The sequence below is a fragment of the Penicillium coprophilum genome, assembly GCF_028826855.1.
Source record: "Penicillium coprophilum strain IBT 35676 chromosome Unknown utg000002l_segment0_segment0, whole genome shotgun sequence".
Classification (NCBI taxonomy): domain Eukaryota; kingdom Fungi; phylum Ascomycota; class Eurotiomycetes; order Eurotiales; family Aspergillaceae; genus Penicillium; species Penicillium coprophilum.
The window spans coordinates 943,708-961,954 of record NW_026622721.1 but is presented as its reverse complement, the minus strand read 5'-3'; the positions used below and the strand labels follow the sequence as shown (position 1 = coordinate 961,954).

The 18,247-nt window shown below is 48.1% G+C and overlaps 8 protein-coding genes across 8 annotated transcripts; 4 read left to right on the top strand and 4 right to left on the bottom strand.

The window, feature by feature from the left end:
* Positions 1–2,066: 2,066 nt before the first annotated feature.
* N7500_001767 (P-loop containing nucleoside triphosphate hydrolase protein) lies at positions 2,067–4,922 on the top strand (the record flags this gene model as incomplete). The annotated part of the gene is made up of 2 exons (XM_056672913.1): positions 2,067–3,387; positions 3,457–4,922. The coding sequence occupies 2 exons, from the start codon at positions 2,067–2,069 to the stop codon at positions 4,920–4,922; spliced, it is 2,787 nt and encodes a 928-aa protein (XP_056536432.1).
* Positions 4,923–5,169: 247 nt separating this feature from the next.
* Positions 5,170–5,649, bottom strand: N7500_001766 (uncharacterized protein; the record flags this gene model as incomplete). The annotated part of the gene is made up of 1 exon (XM_056672912.1): positions 5,170–5,649. One exon carries the CDS (start codon positions 5,647–5,649, stop codon positions 5,170–5,172), a length of 480 nt encoding a protein of 159 aa, XP_056536431.1.
* A 34-nt stretch (positions 5,650–5,683) lies between these two features.
* On the bottom strand, positions 5,684–6,826 carry N7500_001765 (protein kinase; the record flags this gene model as incomplete). The annotated part of the gene is made up of 1 exon (XM_056672911.1): positions 5,684–6,826. The coding sequence occupies one exon, from the start codon at positions 6,824–6,826 to the stop codon at positions 5,684–5,686; it is 1,143 nt and encodes a 380-aa protein (XP_056536430.1).
* Positions 6,827–7,093: 267 nt separating this feature from the next.
* On the top strand, positions 7,094–8,383 carry N7500_001764 (uncharacterized protein; the record flags this gene model as incomplete). Its single annotated transcript, XM_056672910.1, has 1 exon — positions 7,094–8,383. The coding sequence occupies one exon, from the start codon at positions 7,094–7,096 to the stop codon at positions 8,381–8,383; it is 1,290 nt and encodes a 429-aa protein (XP_056536429.1).
* Positions 8,384–8,506: 123 nt separating this feature from the next.
* On the top strand, positions 8,507–12,694 carry N7500_001763 (ankyrin repeat protein; the record flags this gene model as incomplete). Its single annotated transcript, XM_056672909.1, has 1 exon — positions 8,507–12,694. One exon carries the CDS (start codon positions 8,507–8,509, stop codon positions 12,692–12,694), a length of 4,188 nt encoding a protein of 1,395 aa, XP_056536428.1.
* A 564-nt stretch (positions 12,695–13,258) lies between these two features.
* On the bottom strand, positions 13,259–14,074 carry N7500_001762 (uncharacterized protein; the record flags this gene model as incomplete). The annotated part of the gene is made up of 1 exon (XM_056672908.1): positions 13,259–14,074. One exon carries the CDS (start codon positions 14,072–14,074, stop codon positions 13,259–13,261), a length of 816 nt encoding a protein of 271 aa, XP_056536427.1.
* An 802-nt stretch (positions 14,075–14,876) lies between these two features.
* N7500_001761 (Male sterility NAD-binding) lies at positions 14,877–15,149 on the bottom strand (the record flags this gene model as incomplete). The annotated part of the gene is made up of 1 exon (XM_056672907.1): positions 14,877–15,149. One exon carries the CDS (start codon positions 15,147–15,149, stop codon positions 14,877–14,879), a length of 273 nt encoding a protein of 90 aa, XP_056536426.1.
* A 1,160-nt stretch (positions 15,150–16,309) lies between these two features.
* N7500_001760 (uncharacterized protein) lies at positions 16,310–18,247 on the top strand (the record flags this gene model as incomplete). Its single annotated transcript, XM_056672906.1, has 6 exons — positions 16,310–16,405; positions 16,462–16,491; positions 16,550–16,857; positions 16,904–17,354; positions 17,442–17,589; positions 17,646–18,247. The coding sequence occupies 6 exons, from the start codon at positions 16,310–16,312 to the stop codon at positions 18,245–18,247; spliced, it is 1,635 nt and encodes a 544-aa protein (XP_056536425.1).

Below are 18,247 nucleotides of genomic sequence, written 5' to 3'. Positions count from 1 at the left end.
CGTTTGCCGAGGATCGATGGCTGGTCAAACGATTATAAAGTTTGTATTGAAGGCTATACATAGAAACGTCAAGTCTCTTGTATAAAGTTATTAAAGTATGCTCCTTTGGTCTTTTCCGCTAGACATATAGAAAGGTGGAAAATCATCGTAAAGACATCCAGGAAGAATATGTAATAAGCCCACTACACAGACCGCTGGAAAGACCGCTGGAAACAGTACTTAAACTCCCTACATAAGGCCGTATAGGAGTCCTCTCCTCTTAGAAAAATAAAAGATATGTTGGAAATAGCATAGAAATCGGAATTAGTGTATCGGCTGCAACAAGGGAGTCATGAAATAGGCAGCCTGGCAGTATCAATGAGAGTTTTATGTACATATCGGTGGCCCACTTAGTCGCCTGGGCCCGTACATCCGTCGGGCTACTGAGAAAACACCGACACGAAAGAGATCGCCAATGTTGCCACATTTGACAGGAAATTAGTTGGGTCTGCGTTAAGCCTCTTCGGTACTTACAAGGGGAGCCTCCTCTTCCGCCATTTTCACCTGCCAAATGGGCAAGGGCAGTTAACATATCTGGCGGTCGTTCGACCATTCGATGCCCAGGAGCCCTCTTACGCTCAGAATATTTGTCATTCTATGTCTGACTAGATGAGGCAGTGCAACGTATATGTCGCATATTCAGGATTTAGCAAGGGCCCATGTTAAACTAAGAGGGAAGATCGTGATTCTCGTTTTGGTGGCTGTGTCATGCCAAGAGAGGCGTTCTTTTGGCCTAACCCATTCGGTACTATTATTAGGTTCCCACCCTTAGCTTAGGCTGAGACCCTTTCGACTCAAGATCTCGCTCTAGTACTATCAGCCTCTCCCATGGTCTATATGCCCTGTAGGAGTATCAACAATACAATAACAATGGCACTGGAAGATCAAGCATTTGCATCAAATGCTGCGAGGCAGGCCTCAGCGCCACTAGAGATGTCTTCAGAGCCAGACTCTTTAGAGGATAAAACGGAGCAGGTAGACTTTCGCACCATTTCTGCCGTACCAGATGTTGCCGAAATAAAGGCATTCAGCGTCAGCATGCAGCCGTCGAGTACACCTTCGCAAACTCTCTCATCGAGGTTACTAGAACGCCATTTCTTTCGCTTACGGAATACTTTGATTCTTGCTCTTCGCTCTGAAGGTGAAGATATGCAAATCCTAAGATCTACCTAGTGTTTTGCGCTTACAAATGAGTAGCGTTTGAAGAGCTCGGTTTTACTTCTCTTCTGCTTGATGACAGTTCAGATGAAGAGAACACTACACCCGAAAATGACAGGAAATATCGAGTCAAAATCATTCTTAGGCCGAACAAGAAGGCTGAAAAATTCGATGATGGTAAGCAATCGTCAAAGGGCGAGCCGGCTTCAAGTTATGATGCAAGCGACATGAGCGGCAAGCTTTGCTTTTTGGTATCAAAAAACAACCTTCTAGCTATAGGAAAGACATACAAGATGTCTGAAAGCACACAAGGACCGCCCACTTACGAGCTTCATATTCCGTCAGATACCCCCTCGAACATGAAGTTTGAGGTGCAACAGATGATTGGACAGATTCCACAGCAGACAATAAAGTATCACGGTTCAGAAACATCGGCGTGGAAGTTGGTGCCCATTCTAGAGTCGTTACAGAAGAGGGATGATTTGCCTCTAAGCGAAGAATTACTCATGTGCAGCCGGAACCCCCCTGCTCCAGCACCACTGCCAGGGCTGGAACGGCTCCTTGAGGCACTGAAACAAAACAGCCTCCGGTCAGTGTACCGTATACTGAAGTTGCCTCAACACTTCATGCGCATGAGGATAGGACTGGAAGTTGGAATTACAGCGTGTATACCGGCATTTACTCAGCGTGTTACACTCTACAAAAGAGCGCCTGGTATGGCTATAACGAGTTTGATTTACTACTCAGCTAACCTTCCATGACTAGAAATTTATTCATTTCCGCTATGCGAGATAATTGTCGAGTCTTTGTATAGGCTTTCGGGTCAGAAGATTCTTATGGTTTTTTCATCGAGAGATAAGTTGGAAGACATGAGCTCGAGTCTTCGGGAATTGGATGTGCCTATAGACTATATGTTTTCATTCCCACCGAACCACATACCTAACCCTAAAGAGCCCAATTTGAACGACCCGTCGCTTCTGGACGGTCATCGCAGTCCTGACTCCATGTTAGCTGAACGCGACGAGCAATCATCAGAATCAGACAGCCTGTCCACCTGTATGGAGCCATCTGACATAGCTCTTGGCCAGACAGAGCCCTCGATTGAATCCACAAGTTGCCCGACTGATGGAAATTCACCAAATATGCCTGACGAAAATCAATCCAGAAGCAGCCCTGGGGACATGAGAATTTGGCCAGAACATCTGAGAATGGATAAGAAAGCCTTTGCCAGCATGACAGATGCCTCTCAAAAGCGGCACAAGGAACTAATCGAGTCTGAAGTAAGGAAATATGAGGCCTCCTTTCAGAAGGAGGTACACCTCCGTACCGAAACGAGACTTCACGCATTTAATAAATTGGATCGAAGCATATACGTTTGTGCTGCCGAAGATCTAGCAGCATCTATGCCTGAAATATGCTGTATACAGGCAGAAACTGTCATTGTTGATGCAGCAGATCAGATTGATGAAGCGCTTCTTCTCGCCACGCTGCCCAGCACAACAACGAGACTCATCCTGTTTGGGGAGGAACTCCCTACAAATGAGAAGGATAAAATACAGGAGATGAGCGGCGCTATTCCAAATGCGCGAGATAATAGTATGTGGCAGAGGCTGGCAGAGGGAGGTCTGCCCCTTGTCGAGGTCCCATCAGCTAAGCTGGCATATTATCATTCAAACCGTCGATCTTTGAGTAGCGAGCACTGGGATGGAGACAGAGAAAGTGACAGAGAAAGTGACAGAGAAAGTGACAGAGAAAGTGACAGAGAAAGTGACAGAGAAAGTGACAGAGAAAGTGACAGAGAAAGTGACAAGGAAGATGAAGCCTGGGAGACTGACTGGGAAAGTGACAGAGACGGCGACCGAGACAATGACAGCGACAATGACAGCGAGGATGACAGAGGTGACCACACACATCATAAAAATGAAGATTCCCAGAAAGTTGTCAACCTTGAGGACATCAAAGCATGGCGGAGCTTGGAACAAATGGTAGGCCTTGAAAGCATCAAGGAGCAAGTGCGCCTGTTACATCACCGAGCAGTTGATAATTGCGTGCGGAAAGAGAAAGGATTGCCTTTGCGCCCTATCCCCCATACAGGTCTTTTCATCGGCTCTCCAGGTACCGGAAAGACAACAGTTGCAAAGCTCTACGCTAGAATCTTGCATCGGATAGGGTTTGTCAAGAAGCGTTCTGGTAAGCACCCACCTGACTAATTGTGTATACACGATGGTGGACGGTGGCTTAAATCTTGTGTCCGCGCAGTACTTGAAGTAAACGCCTCGAGTCTGGTGACTTCCTGGAATCCGCACGATGACTTGAAAGGTTCAAAAGGGAAGGTGTTGATCATTGACGACGCACATGCACTGTGGGGTGGACCCACATCGCACAGCGACTCTGACTATAAGAATGCCATCGATGCGTTGATCGCCCTAGTTACGCCTGGAGAGACACCCAGCAGGATTGTATTGCTTGTGGGTAACGAGGACGACATGCTGGAGATGTTTCAACATGTCAATCCAGGCCTCTCAACAAGGTTTCCACTGGCTTCTGCCTTCCGATTCCCACCCTTTTCGACATCTCAGTTGGAGCTGATATTAGACAAAGGATTGGAGTCAGCTTCCATGAATGCGTCGCCAAAGGCAAAATCCGCTGCATTGGGGGTGCTAGTGCATGGTATGCTTTCACCTAGATTTGGGAATGCTAGCGCCGTGGATGCACTTCTACACAAGGCATATTTTTCGCTTGATAAGCGCCGTATGGATGATCCCCAAACAGACCCAATGCTTCTCAAGCCGGAGGATTTCTCAAAGGATTGGAACCGTGTTTTTGACGCCGAGGAGGAATGTGAGAGGCTCTTTGAAGATGTGGTCGGCAATGATACTGTCATCTCTGATCTGCTTGAGAATACCAGGGTGGCAAGGAAGGCCGTCGCGCGAAATCTCGACCCCCGAGATTATGTCCCTTTCAATTATATATTTCGAGGAGCTCCAGGTATGCTTTCTCATTCCCATTTGATTCAGGCTATTCTAAACGAGAACTCAGGGACCGGCAAGACAACAATGGCGCGAAACATGGGACAGATCTTTTACCGCATGGGTCTTCTCGCCAGCGCCGAAGTGATTGAATGCTCAGTGAGCGATATTATCGGTGAATATCTCGGACAGACCGGCCCTAAAATTATAAGACTTTTCAAGAGCGCGGTGGGGAAGGTCTTGCTGGTTGATGAAGCATATCGTCTCGGCGATGGTTCAAACTCACAAGGATCCTACTCATCAGATGCTATCGCAGAGATTGTTGGTGCCCTTACAAGCCCCCATTTCCAACAAAGAATGGTCATTATCCTTGCCGGTTACAGTGAGGAAATGGACGATTTTCTGGACTCCAATCCGGGCCTGCGAAGCCGATTCACCCGCACACTAACGTTTCAGAGCCTCGACGCCACAGCATGCACCCAGCTCCTGATGCAACTGATGCAGAAGCAAGGGCTGGATACTTCGATGTTGGAGATCCCGGAACACGGAACTCACAACGAACTAGAGAGCAATTTCACTGCTCTATCGCGGCTGAAAGGCTGGGGAAACGCACGCGATGTTCATACATTGAGTATAGGCATTTTTCGTAAGGTCTTGAGCACCGCGGACGATGATGATGCATTGGTCGTGAACATGGACCAGATCCTGTTGGCCTTGCGAGAGATGATTACTTCGAGGGGGGTCGGCCTCCGGTAAATGGGACCCCTAGGCAACCACCTCCGGGCTGGAATGGGCGAGAATGGCTGGAAAGACGAGGATATAAGTCTTAGGACAAATCTATCTCTGAGATGTGAATCTACGACGCGTTCCTCTGCCTGAATGAGGGACTTGGCCAATGATTGCGATGGCTGATCCGGTGGATCTGGGGTCAAGACTTTATGCGATAACTTGTGCAATGTTTCGTCTATTTAGACCAAGTACTCGTATCTCAATTCATGCATTTTCACGCATTGCAGAGACTTAACGGCTGGATTACTCTCTCCAAGAATTGCTGGGCAAAGACTGCATCTCCAGCATCATCGGCTGGGAGGCTGGAATCGAGAAGAGTCCTCACCGCACTTTGGTATAGGTAGCCCATCCTCCAACCTAAATCTTCCACGACGTGGTTAATCATATACTCCTGCCATGCTTTGCGGCTCGTCAGTTTTTTCTTCCTCCGCTCCGTCACTGTATCCGCTACAAGAGCCCACCGTCCAATTTCACACAATATGACACCGAGGCTATAGATATCCCGCAATTTGGAAAATCCTAAGTGGGCATCAGGGTGGTAGTACTGGTTCAGTGCGGTGTCTTCGAAAGGTCCACGGGACAGGGAAACTGCATCTTGCGGTCGAGAATACTGAAACCCGGTGATGAACGGCTCGAGCATACTGATACCGAGGCCATTAGCCTGTTGGAAGAAGAGGATATTCTCGCTATGCATGCCTTTATGTAGCCAACCGGCTGCGTGGAAAAGGCTAAAGGCATTTGCCAGACGATATGCCAAGCGAAAGCGATCTCCAAGATGTGGTATTGCAGCGCTTTTTTTCTTCTTTGATAAGGGCCTTTAGGCTTTGTGGAGGGTAGAGCTGAATGTTGGCCTCATACTGTAATTGGTTTGAGTGGCCTGGCTGCGGTAGACCAAATACAAAGCCTAGACGTTTAACTCCATGCTCTGCCTCGTATTTGAGGTCATCATATACCCCGTAACAAGGAGGCAGGCAAAGCTCCGGCTGGCCCACTCGTTCTAGGACGTAGCCTAACGACTTGATACGCGCGATATATCTGTCAGATCCAGGTCCTGGCTTCAAGTCATTCCATTCTACCCAGACAGGTAGTACCTGTCCTGTTCGATGAAAGACAACACCAGTGACCGATGAGCCTTCTCGGAACACCAACTCCCGGCTAGTGAGTGCGGTAGCTGATCTCTCAGATGCGCGGTCAGGCTTCAAATGCAGACTCTTAGCTTCGGCAGATAGAGCCAAAGTACGATTCACTTGATTCTGGGAATCGGCTAGAATCCGTAGTAGGCTAGGGTTCGTGACATTGGCGAGAACTTGCGACGGAAGCGCTTTTTCTGGGAGCTGTGATCCCCCGGAATGTACATTAAGGCCGTGGAGATCACTAATGAGCTTCCCAAGCTTCGCAATAACTTCTTCGAACTCTGATCTCCCTTTGATTGTCCAGCGGAACCGGGACTTGGGTTTTATGATCTTCTTGGATAAGGCCATCGGCAACGCCCGATCGGGGGCTAGGTTATCATCTAGGTCCAGCATTGGGAGAGTCGCCAATTCGATGTTGTACTTGAAAATGAGGCTATTAGCTTCTTCGTTAAGCTTCTGGATCTCGCCGAGGATCCTAACAACCAGCGTTTTCAGGTAGTCTGGAAGGTCGCGAAGGGTACATTTGTCCGGTTGGGATTCATCATTAGCGTTGCATAATTCCCCCCAAAGTTGTAAACGAGTCTTTTCAACGTGGTAACATAGAGCCAAATATCCACAGTCTATTCGAGTGTCGTCAAAGAAAGACTCAATAAGTAGTGCGGTGTCAAGAGCTCCCCTGAATGCGATCACGACACCGACAACCCCTAGCACTAGCCCGGGGACCTCAAGGCCAGACATATTAATGAAATAATAGGTCTTGCAAGCAACACATGAAGCAGTTAAATAGCAGGAGAGGACAAACAAGAGCACTCGGGATTAATCGTGAATCTCGTTCCCCGCTTTCAGCCTCAAGTCAGGCAGGAGCTGACAACAGACGAATCAAAGTCCCTTAGGATTTTGCCCTGGCATCCTTACCTGTTCTCATTCTAATCCTGTCTATAATTCATGTTCAACTGATTGGACTCCGCGCCTGATCTTCTGTCTAAGTTGATAATCCTGTCGAAGATGGATCGCTCAGGCCGATTGATTTCATTCGGCACCAGCTCGTTTAGTACCAGCGCACAAGATACAGCTACGACTACCCTACCCGATGATTTATTGCAGGTTGAGCTGAACTTGGCAAGTGACGATGTCGCACTAAAACTCCAGCAAGCAGCGCGGGCGGATCCCGATTTCATAGACGTTTTTTGGGCCTCAGTCCATTATGACATCCGCAACAGGACAATAGACAAAGTCGGGCTCGAAGGCCCGGACGAGAAACGACAGGTCTTCTCGATAGGAAGTGGGTTGACTTCAGAAGTCGTACAGCATATGGTTGACCAAGATTCCGACCCACGGCCTCTACCGAGTTCGACAACGGCACTAAAAATATTCCGATCTACGAAAATGGATAGTCCAACACCAACACATGCCAAAGCAGCTCGGCAGAAGGTTTACCATTCGATACTGAAGGAAATGATGGCTTTCTGCCATTCTTCCCTGCGTGGCCACCCGCACATCCTGAACCTATTGTTCATCGGGTGGAGTGCAGACCATACGTACCCGCTCCTCGGTATGGAACTTGGGGATCACGGCTCCCTAGACTACGTTATTCGGGCCCCCGGACCAGGCCCAACCACACAACAAAAGCGACATCTCACGATTGATATTGCGCTCGGTCTCCAGGCCATCCACGAGGCTGGTTTCATTCATGGAGATCTCAAACCCGACAACATCATCATATTCAGTAGCGAGGATCCTACACGCCAGCTGGTTGCAAAATTGACCGACTTTGGGGGGAGCAATCAAATGCATGGAGAACATGCCGGTACACCAACACATATCACCCCTCTTTGGTCTGCTCCAGAAGTTCTCGGAAAGCACCTAAAAGTTGATTGGCGTTTCGCAGATGTGTACTCGTACGGCCTTGTTGTGGCCAACTTATGGGCTGGTAGGGAGGGCAGTGGAGGATATGGCCAGAGTGCAGGGAATAGGGATGATGAATGGTGTGACACGTCATCAAGCTCTAGTGTACTCTCAAGTCTCGCCAGTTGTGTATCATTGGCACCTGAAGAGGATCAGGAGGGGCTGAGATCTCTCAAGAAGTTACCAGAGGACCATCCAAATAGCCTCATGGCATTCCTGCGGGGGCGAATTACGGCGAAATCGCTGCCAGCAGATATTAACCCCAGTGAGATATTTGAGATTCTTACACCAACACTGAAAACCGACTGGCGGAAGCGACCAAATATGAATAAGTTAATGGTAATAGAATCCGACTTTGCGAATGCAATAGGGCGCACAATTGAGGTGTAAGTGGTCCAACTGTGGCATTTCTCCTAATGCATTATCAGTCGCGCAGGAAAAGAAAGCTGACAATATTCCACAGTCTCACCGATGTCGAGGAATCAAAGGTACCAAGTATCAAGTCCCGTTCTCATGTCTTACACTTATGTTTATGAGCAGCCCTATGAGTCGAAAGTCCTACGCAGCCCTAACATCGATGGATATCCCGAGGCGCAGCTTTTGCTCAGCGAACATCAGCACATCATGACCAGTTATACACTGCGCGCCCTTGACGAAATTAATAATAGAATAAAGTATAGGCCTCAACCAGAAGATATTCCAGTTCAGCTTCCTGAAGACCTCTCGACGGATCAATTCCTGGGTATCTTGCTGGCAAAGATTGAGAGCAACCAGGCCAACCTTTACAACGCAATAAAGACTGAATCAAATGAAAACATATGGCCTGGAGTACTAGACATTATCAAGAAAGGGTATTTCTTATCCAAGTTAGGCATGCACGGCTTGTTTGCCCTAGATGCCCGCCAGACAGCAGATTCCAAAAAGCGCGCGCTCGAGTACATTCGAATGTCAGCGCTGTACCAGAATCAAACTGGTATCATGACTGCAACCTTTGCATTATCCAACGGAGACATTCATCTTGAATCGGAGGTCCCGATACGATTGAACCTGACTCTACTCGCTCTCTCGCATTCGTCTCTGGCATTCAGGCGCCTGCACTCCACCTGGCCGGATCTCTATGCGATTGTTTGCAAAGTGATCCGAGAAAGGGGTCTAAGTTGTCTTAACGAAGTGAAGACCATTCACCCCGGTCTACTCGACAGTCAGCGGCTAGTGAGGGCTTATTGCGCTCAAGCTGCGCCTCCCAGTCTCACTGGATTGAGACCACTCCATCTTGGCGACGCTTTGGAGATCGGAGCTACCGAATTGATCAGAGATATGCTTCAATCCCCCGATCATGTTTTGATCAAAGATGAGGAGCAGACTATCTATAACTTATTCCATAAGCTTGGCAAGGTCCCGGATGTCCAAGCTGCCGCACTTTGTCGGACTGCCTACGAACGAGGAGCGAGTCTCGATTGTCTTGTTGAGATGGATCTGAGTGACAAACCTGTATTTGAGGATAATTCCACGCCTAATACCCCTCTGTGTGTGGCCCTTGGAAGAGGACAACCGATCCTCGCGATGGAGATTTTTTGCCTCCACGTCGAGTTCAATGTGCCTATAAGGCAATTTGCCTTGGCGCTATTCTTGAGTTTCGTATATCATTTCCCAGCGGTAGGAGAGGCCCTACTGAGATTGTTCCAAGATAATCCCGCTATGTGCCTCGAGGATGACATTCACACGAATACTTTGCCAGAGGTGACCATGGGCTCTATGGCAAGTAAAATTGCACGGAGTATGATGAACTCGGTATCTATGGCAGCCATACTTTCGGATATCATGTTCACGTCTATGCTTCCGCCAAACAAATATGTCTCATTGATGTTACATGGAGGCGAACATGAGGATGCCTATATGAGGACCCAAAATCTTTTATTAGATGAGGGTGCTGATCCCACATTGGGGGCGGCCACCGAGACATCTTTAGGCCTTTCCATCGTCGCTGATGATATAATGTCATTGAAAAGATTTATCGAGTATATGGAGATCACAGCCATCAAAGAGGCTCGCAAGAGTGTGAATGACACCCTTTTGGCTTCCTTGAATGACCCATGCAATTTGATTAGCTTTCAATACATGACGCTAGGCGCAGAAGCTGAGAAAGCCTCGGTCAACGAGACGTATAGGTACCGCTGGGAGTATATGTACACTGCGCTAGCTTTGTGTCTAAGACATGGCTCATTGGCATGCTTTGAGTTCTTGCTCAATAAAGTTCCCAGTCTTGTTAACATAGAGGTAGATCTTCTGGGAAGAACTCTGCTGCACAGGGCCTGCTCCGGCGTTGAAAAAAAGGTTCACAATGTCATGGACTATTCCGACGAAAATGTCCCATTCCTCATGGCCCTAATTACTCGGGCCAGCTTTTCAGGAGGTTCCAGTGTGGATTTCGTTGACTTGCTGCTGAAGGCTGGGGCAGATGTTATGGCGACAGACAGCCGCGGTCACACGGCAGTGTTTTGGGCGTTGCAACAGGCGAACATTCCCGCAGCTGATATGATAGCGTCACATTGCTCACAGGATCAACTCAAACATTTGTTGCGACGCGATTCATCCACTGGGGATTCGATATTTGCAGCTCTGATTAGGTTCGAGTTTGATGGTGACTCAATTCTCAGTGCCCTAGGTGATCATCGACAACCAAGACTAGTTGAGAGCTTTCAGTGGCTTCAAGAGCGAGAAGCGGTATACTTACGTGGGCCTGGGGATATGCCGGTCTGGGTCTGGATTTTAAATCACCAGCGGTCTCGCCGTGCAGATGAATTGATGGATGCCAACATCATGGAATATCTGATAGATGTGCCTTTATTTGCAGAGAGCCTACGAACAGAGCGATACAAGGGGTTCTCATTGCTTCATTCTGCTGTCTGGCATGGCAATGTGGAGATAGTTCAGTTGCTCCTTGCTAGGAAATTTGATCCCAATGTCACTGCCAAAGTTGAGGCTGGACGGGCTGGTTTGATATCGGGCACACCTCTTGACATGCTTGCTCACTTTATTGGATCGAACAGAAACCCAAGCGGGATTGTCGAAGCCAGCGAGTCTGTTGTCAGAAGATGGCAAGGCAAGCTGCTGGACATCGCCAACATGCTCCTAGATCAAGGCGGGAGGGGCGAGACATTTGAAGAAGCTCGACGGTTCTCAAGTTTCGTCAACAACGCCCACAAGAGTAGCAGCAGCAGTGAAGACTTGGACGCCTTTCTTAGGCTTCTCCAGACTATGGAAGTACCAGCTCAGTCTCTCCAACTAGAGAATAGACTAGAAATGTGGCCAAAGCCGGTGCCCTCCGATGATCATGTCGACGTTGTACCCGACGGTGAAGGCGCCGCCTTGATGACCTTTAACTCGCTATATGACGTTAACCTCAATGAGATTGAGATTATTGCAGACGCCTTCAGGCGTCTAGACCTAAGGCGCCGAGGACAGCCGGAAGAAAAACAGATTTTACTTCTTGAAGGTCTCCAAGCAAGGGCAGTCAGAGGTCAACATCTTGGAACTGAAAATGGCAAAACTATCACAGAGAGCGTGAATACCATTTCCGGGTCTCGAAAGCGGACGGCGGAATTTGACAACGGAGACAACAACCTCCCAAAAGGAACACCGAGACTTCATCATGCGGTCAAGCAGGGACATCTGGGTGCACTTATGGATGCACTTGACTTTACTGCCGACGTAGATGCAGAGGATGCAGAGGGACGATCCGCGTTAGAATTCGCGGTTCTTCTTGGGGCAACTCAAGAAAGAAATGGGGTGATCGAAACGCTTCTCCAAGCCGGTGCGGAACCGAACAGAACACCGCCACGGGAAGCTTTATCTCCAACAGCACACATCACACCAGCTTTGCATCTCTGTATCATGTTACGCGATGATCCAGATCTCGTAGAGACCTTGGTCACAGCCGGGGCAGACGTGAACATGCTCGACAGCGAGAAACAGAGTCCGTTGATGTTATCTGTGACTTTTAGCCGTATGGTGACGATGGGCGTCCTTCTGCATGCAGGCGCAGATATCAGCGAACGAAATACAAAGGGCCAGTCTCTTATACATGTTTTTGTTATTGAAGACCAACCAAGAATCCTGTCACTTCTGTTCGAACTTCTCTCCAATAAGCAAGTTGAACCGGGCCAGAAACGACTGGTCGACGCTGGAACGGAGAGTACTGGTCTCCCAGGCGGTGATGAAACTGACGGATACGCTCCCCTTCATTTTGCGGCACGGGATGGGAATATCATGGTTATGGCACTTCTCATCAACGAAGGCAGGGCGGACCCAAACGTGCAGGACAAAGAGGGCCGCACCCCGCTCCACCATGCCGTGGTCGACGGTACTGTCGCGGCGGCAGAGATGTTAATCGATGTTGCTAGTGCAAACGTGGACATGCGGGATATCTACCAGGCCACACCCCTAGTGATGTGGGTCACAAAATACATGTATGGCAAGGAGGGTGCGGATGTGCGTACACGGGATCTATTACTGGCAAGAGGTGCCGATGCAGATCTTGTGATGGAATTTCAGTACTTCAGACGGGTTGATGGTGAGCCGGGTTGCTTTCATTATTATGTAGGTAAAGGTGAGGAGAGGGAGCAGTTACAAGTCAGTGTGATGATGGATGCAAATGGTGATCTCTGGGTTGAATGTGATCAGAATGCGTTGAATATTTAGCTATGCCACATCTTCTGAGATCAAAATGGAGATTACAAACATGGTCGAAGAGGCTGCATTTGTACAAAAGGACATAAAAACGCTCCTGGACCTGAATCAAAAGCCAACGAATATTGTGGAAGATGGGTTTGCGTTCTTTGCAGTCATCGCTTACATTGCTAGCTCGCTAAAGGAATGTGTATTCAGCGGCATCAACAGCTATAAGACAGTCAGACAGAAAAACAAACTCGCCATCCAGGCCTAAGCCACCAACTATCCAGCAGGTCAGCCAGCAGACCAGATCATAGATTGAACAAACACTCAAAAATCAAAGCCGAGAAAAGGTACGGATGAAGAAGACGAGCACAGCTAGTCTATCTCGGGAAGTGACCAGATGGTTTGATTGTCACTGCTGATCTATTTTAGCAGCCGCTTTGAACATCCCGTTTGACCTTGGGATTTGGTTTTATAAGCTGTTAAAGAGCTACTACCCAATTGATTGACGGTGAAGGCTTTAGGCATGTCTTTTTTATTTCTACAGTAGTATACAACTGCCAAACATAGAATATGTGTATTGTTCCAGTATCACCCCGCGGTCCTAAGCCACTCCTCTAATCTCCCAAGAGAATATATGTCATGTTCCTTCTCAGAAGTATAAAAGACCTTTTCGTACCACCCCTCCGTGCCCAAAGACTGTAAACGTTTCCCGAAGGGCTGACAAGAATCAAAGTCAATCAACACTGGTGATCCATTCTTCACCATAATGTTATCTGGGTTGATGTCGTTATGAGCTAGCCCCAAGCTGTGCAGATGTTCAACCGCCGACTTGAAATACTCGAAGAACTTGATTTTGTCAAGCTTTTGAAAATCGGATGTCGAAACGTACGCGCTTAGAGTTTGATCAAGCCGCTCGAGAACAATCGACGTGATATAACCACGTCTCACACGACAACCATAATATTGAATTATGTTTGGGTGAGGCGCTCGTGAGATCTGCTCCATGACGAGTGTCTCATCAAGGACGGCCTTGGAAAGATGGTTTGTGCCGATCATATCGTCGTACCACTGTAGGCCTGATCTCTTAACATAAACCAAAGAAGGGTCCAGAACTTCCGATGCAAGCGTCAAGTGAGTGTTGACAGGTATTTTTGGATAGATATCTTGATCCGGGACACGTTTCAAAGACAAGTTGAATTCTGGGATGGTCATTTCACGCTTATTCTTTGACGCGTAGCCGAAAAAAACCTCCTCCTCGTCGGTGACGTGGTAGAAGGTGGTGGATTTCAGCTTTCCATCGTTCCATGACTCAATTATGGTCAAGTCTTGGAGTGATTTAACCAGTGGCTGGTCTTGGTCGATCTCAGTCTCATTTTCGGGACTAGCTTCACTGACAGAACTCATGATTGAATATATGCACACCTTGGATAGTAGCAGAAGGAAGAAAGAAACAACCCGATTATCGACAACATCGACGTGGAGGCGGTGAGAATGTGGTGCCTACATAATCATTAAAGTGTGGAATAGGTATTGCGTGTAGGATAGATGCCCGGGGGTCCAGGCGTATCAGCGATAACCACATCCGAGCGTTTATATAATAGCCACATTTTGGAGAGGAATAAAATCTCGCGATGGTCATCTATGCTCATTATTTGAGGTGTGCCCGGAAAAGGTCTCTTCGTATTCCGCGACATGGTGGAAGGTAGGGGATTTCAGCTTTCCGTTGAGCTGTTAACAGCAAAGGGGTTCTAAAGAAGAGACTAACACTCAATACAGACTAGAGCGAGGCTGGGGCTAGAGTATAGTCCGGAATACCTACACGTGACACCATCGTTCCACAACCCAACTACCTCATGGTTCAGTATTGGAGTACTTCTGTTGATGATTAGTTCTGACCAAGCTCATTCCCATTTTCAGCATTACCGTGAGCAGAAGCCATGATAGAATGTGTGTAAGAGGGAGATAATGGAAGAATAGGCAAACTACAACATGCAGACTTGAAAGTTCGAAGTGCCCGATCACTGGGTACATCTCAGCTTGGGCCTCTGAGGCACCAAGCGGTATGCAAACCCTGCGAACCGCTTGGGATCACACCGGGACAAACACTGGGTCACATGACTCCAAGCAAAAACTATCCATTTGGTGCGAGGACCGGTGTCACCAAGCCCGAGGTCAAGAGCATTTGGCCTTTTCAGCTTCTGTTTTCCTATGCTGCGATGATCTTATTGATGAGTTCACTGCCAACGAGATCGGGAATGTTTCGCAAGGATGGACTGTCCCTTTGGGCTACAGTGGTGTCAAATGAAGGCTTTCGAGAATCCTGTGCCCTGTTACCCCTATGGCGGTACTGGAAAAACGAAAGTAATTCGATGGCTGGATTTTGGGTGGGATAAGGATTGCTCTGCTCTAATCGCTTTACCCACTCTGCCGGTGGAAGTGTTGTGGAGCTCATCCCAGTCTCCTTTATTGCAGGGAGCATGTCATGGGTCCAGCGGAACTCAGTCGGGTTGACGACATTATATACCAGTGAGAGAGGAGAATCGTCTCTCGGGTCTTTTGATTGGGCGAGAGATGAAAATTCAACAATGGCGTCTGCAAGGTAATCGATAGGTATCCGTGCACAAGTCTATCCCAATTAGTATCAACTTTAGTGGCGACATGCGAGTGGGATAGGGTCTGAGCGCGCATATATTGATCAAATATTCCAGATTTGAAATCCCCAGCACTGCAACACTGACCGATTCATCTCCCTTCTACAATTCTCCAATCAGCACTCAAGGAATCCATGAAAGGATAGGCGAGAGGAAAAATTCTCACCAAGAGAGATAGACCAAGTTGTTTTAGCGCATAAGCCGCATTGTTAATCAGGGTGTCTAATTTCTTGGCTGTGAAGTAGTCATAGTTGTCTACGGCGTTGCCATTCGTACAAGCCAGAATGTTTGGCTGTAGAGTTTCGCCCCCACGCAGTGTTATCAGATCATCGATGAAGTGTAACTGCGATACGCTCCGAGGCGGAGGAGAGAGAAGCTAACATGATAAGAGCCGTGTGGCTGGAATATGGTGATTCCCCTACCTATACTCCGCACCTATGTCGCTGATGGTTTTTATACGAGTCCGATTTCTCCTTAGAGCTAGTTTCTCCAGTTTCCCTTAGTAATGGATATCAGTTACCTGCTAAGATGTTATCACCATTTCCTCTGGCGATTGTTATCATGGTTACATCCCTACCTAAACATTGTAACCTACCGGAAAGCTCGGCTAAGAAGGTCCGTATATTACCGATTGAAATTCGAATACGCCTTGCTAGTTAAGTTGTTCCGACTCCCGCAGAACCCCGGGGCCATCGTATATGCTTAGCAAAGACACATAACTTACAATATTGCGGGCGTAGTATCTCTCCCCCGAGCTTTGCGGGTGGGGTACCATAGATATGTACTCTGTGGGTCGTCATACAAAATAAGCATAATCCCTGTAATCGGTTTGCGTACTGTAATCCAAGAACCGTTTACCTATCCCCGTCCCGTAAGATTGATTGGGGTTGGCTGCCCTCCCCTATCCATCTTTTCTCTGTTCAATTTCAACCCCTTTTCAATGTCCTCTTTTACAGCTAAGAAAGTGGCTACACTGAGAGATTCAAGAATGGCGACGGCGGAAAATGGTGAAAGCGGTCTTCCAGCCGAGATGCCGGTAACACGCAGCCGGGCGAGGATGGTCGTGGTGATCAGTTGCCTCTTTGTAAGCACCAGCGGCCCTATAAGACTCAAAATTGCCCTCTAACTCTTACCCACTAGCTGTCCCTATTTACTGCAGCGCTTGACTTCGTATGTGTGCCCAAGTACTGGAAGAAGCCTTGCAGTAAGCTAACGAGTCGATGTGAAGACTATCACAAGTCCGGCTATTCCCACCATCGTCGCAGATTTCAAATCAGGATCAGGGTACACATGGATCGGTTCAGCCTATCTATTGGCAAATGCGACGTCAAGTCCAGTATGGGGAAAGCTCAGCGATATCTGGGGACGAAAAGCGATGCTTCTCACTGCGGTAGCTGTCTTTTTCATCGGTTCCCTGCTTTGTGCGCTGTCCACCAAGATAGCGATGTTCCTCAGCGGTCGGGCGATCCAAGGGAGCGGGTCAGGAGGAGTTGTGATCCTCGTTAATATCTGCATCACAGATTTATTCGATATAAGGTAGGCAACGGATTAAACATCCTCGGCTCCGGATCTCACTGACAAGAACAAAGGCGCAGGGGCATGTATTTGGGACTGACAAGCGTGGTATGGGCATTAGCCAGTGGTATTGGTCCGGTTCTGGGGGAGTCTTCACCCAACTCGTCTCATGGCGATGGAACTGGTGGATTAATCTGCCCTGCTGCGCGCTGGCATTTGTTCTTTTGATCTGGCTTCTCAATGTCGACGCTGGAGCGAACCGCTTGTCCTTCTGGTTAGGCCTGAAGAGGATTGACTGGCTAGGTATAATCACCATTCTAGGGGTCACCTTGATGCTTCTCTTGGGCTTGAACTTTGGAGGGGTGACCTTTCCTTGGAAGTCACCCACGGTCATTTGTCTTATTGTACTTGGGGCTATTCTGGTGCCCCTATTTGTGCTCAGTGAAGCGAAATATGCAAGACACCCTATTATGCCACTGCGGCTCTTCAAGAACCGCTCAAATGTGGCCGCATTCTTGGTCTGTTTTTGTCACGGATTTGTGAGTATACATTTGCCCTGACAATTTGAGTGAGGTAAATTTTGCTTATGTGGATAAACGCTTTAGGTATATATCTCCGCTTTTTATTTCCTCCCTCTCTTTTTTCAAGCCGCAAAAGGCACATCAATCATGATATCCGGCGTTCTCATCCTTCCCATTGCTATCGTTCAATGCCTTATGGGGATCGCAACTGGATTCATTATAAAACACACCGGTACGTCTGATTTATCACCTCTCAGCGGGGGAATCTATATTGACTATTTATAATAGGCCACTTTTGCGAGCCCATTTGGGCTGGAATGGCGATTCTAACTCTAGGATTTGGACTCTTTATCATGTTCGATTATGAAATGTCTATAGCTAAGATTGCCGTCATTGAGGCTGTAGCTGGACTTGGAGTGGGTATGAACTTCCAGTCTCCGTTGATCGCACTCCAGTCCCATATTGACCCGGCTGATTTTGCAACGGCAACTGCAACATTTGGGTTCATTCGCAACATCGCTACTTCCCTTTCGGTCGTCATAGGAGGAATGGTATTTCAGCATGGTATGCAGAGTCATTCTGAGGTTCTTGCAAATATACTAGGAAGTGAGACAGCCGCCCATTTCGATGGGGCCAGTGCGGAAGCGAACGTGGATTTGGTGGCGTCACTCCCCGCTAGCCAGCGTGACGCCGTTCGTGGTGCATATGTCGCAAGTCTTCGCTCGATGTGGATTCTTTATCTCTGCGTTGCGGCTGTTGGACTCCTATCCAGCTTCATGGTCAGCAAGAAGCCGCTCCATACCGTTGGCTCGACCGATAGGAAATCGGATGCTGAAGCTTCAGAGTCTATCATCAACACACATGAGCTGCGGGAAACAACCCGTAACTAG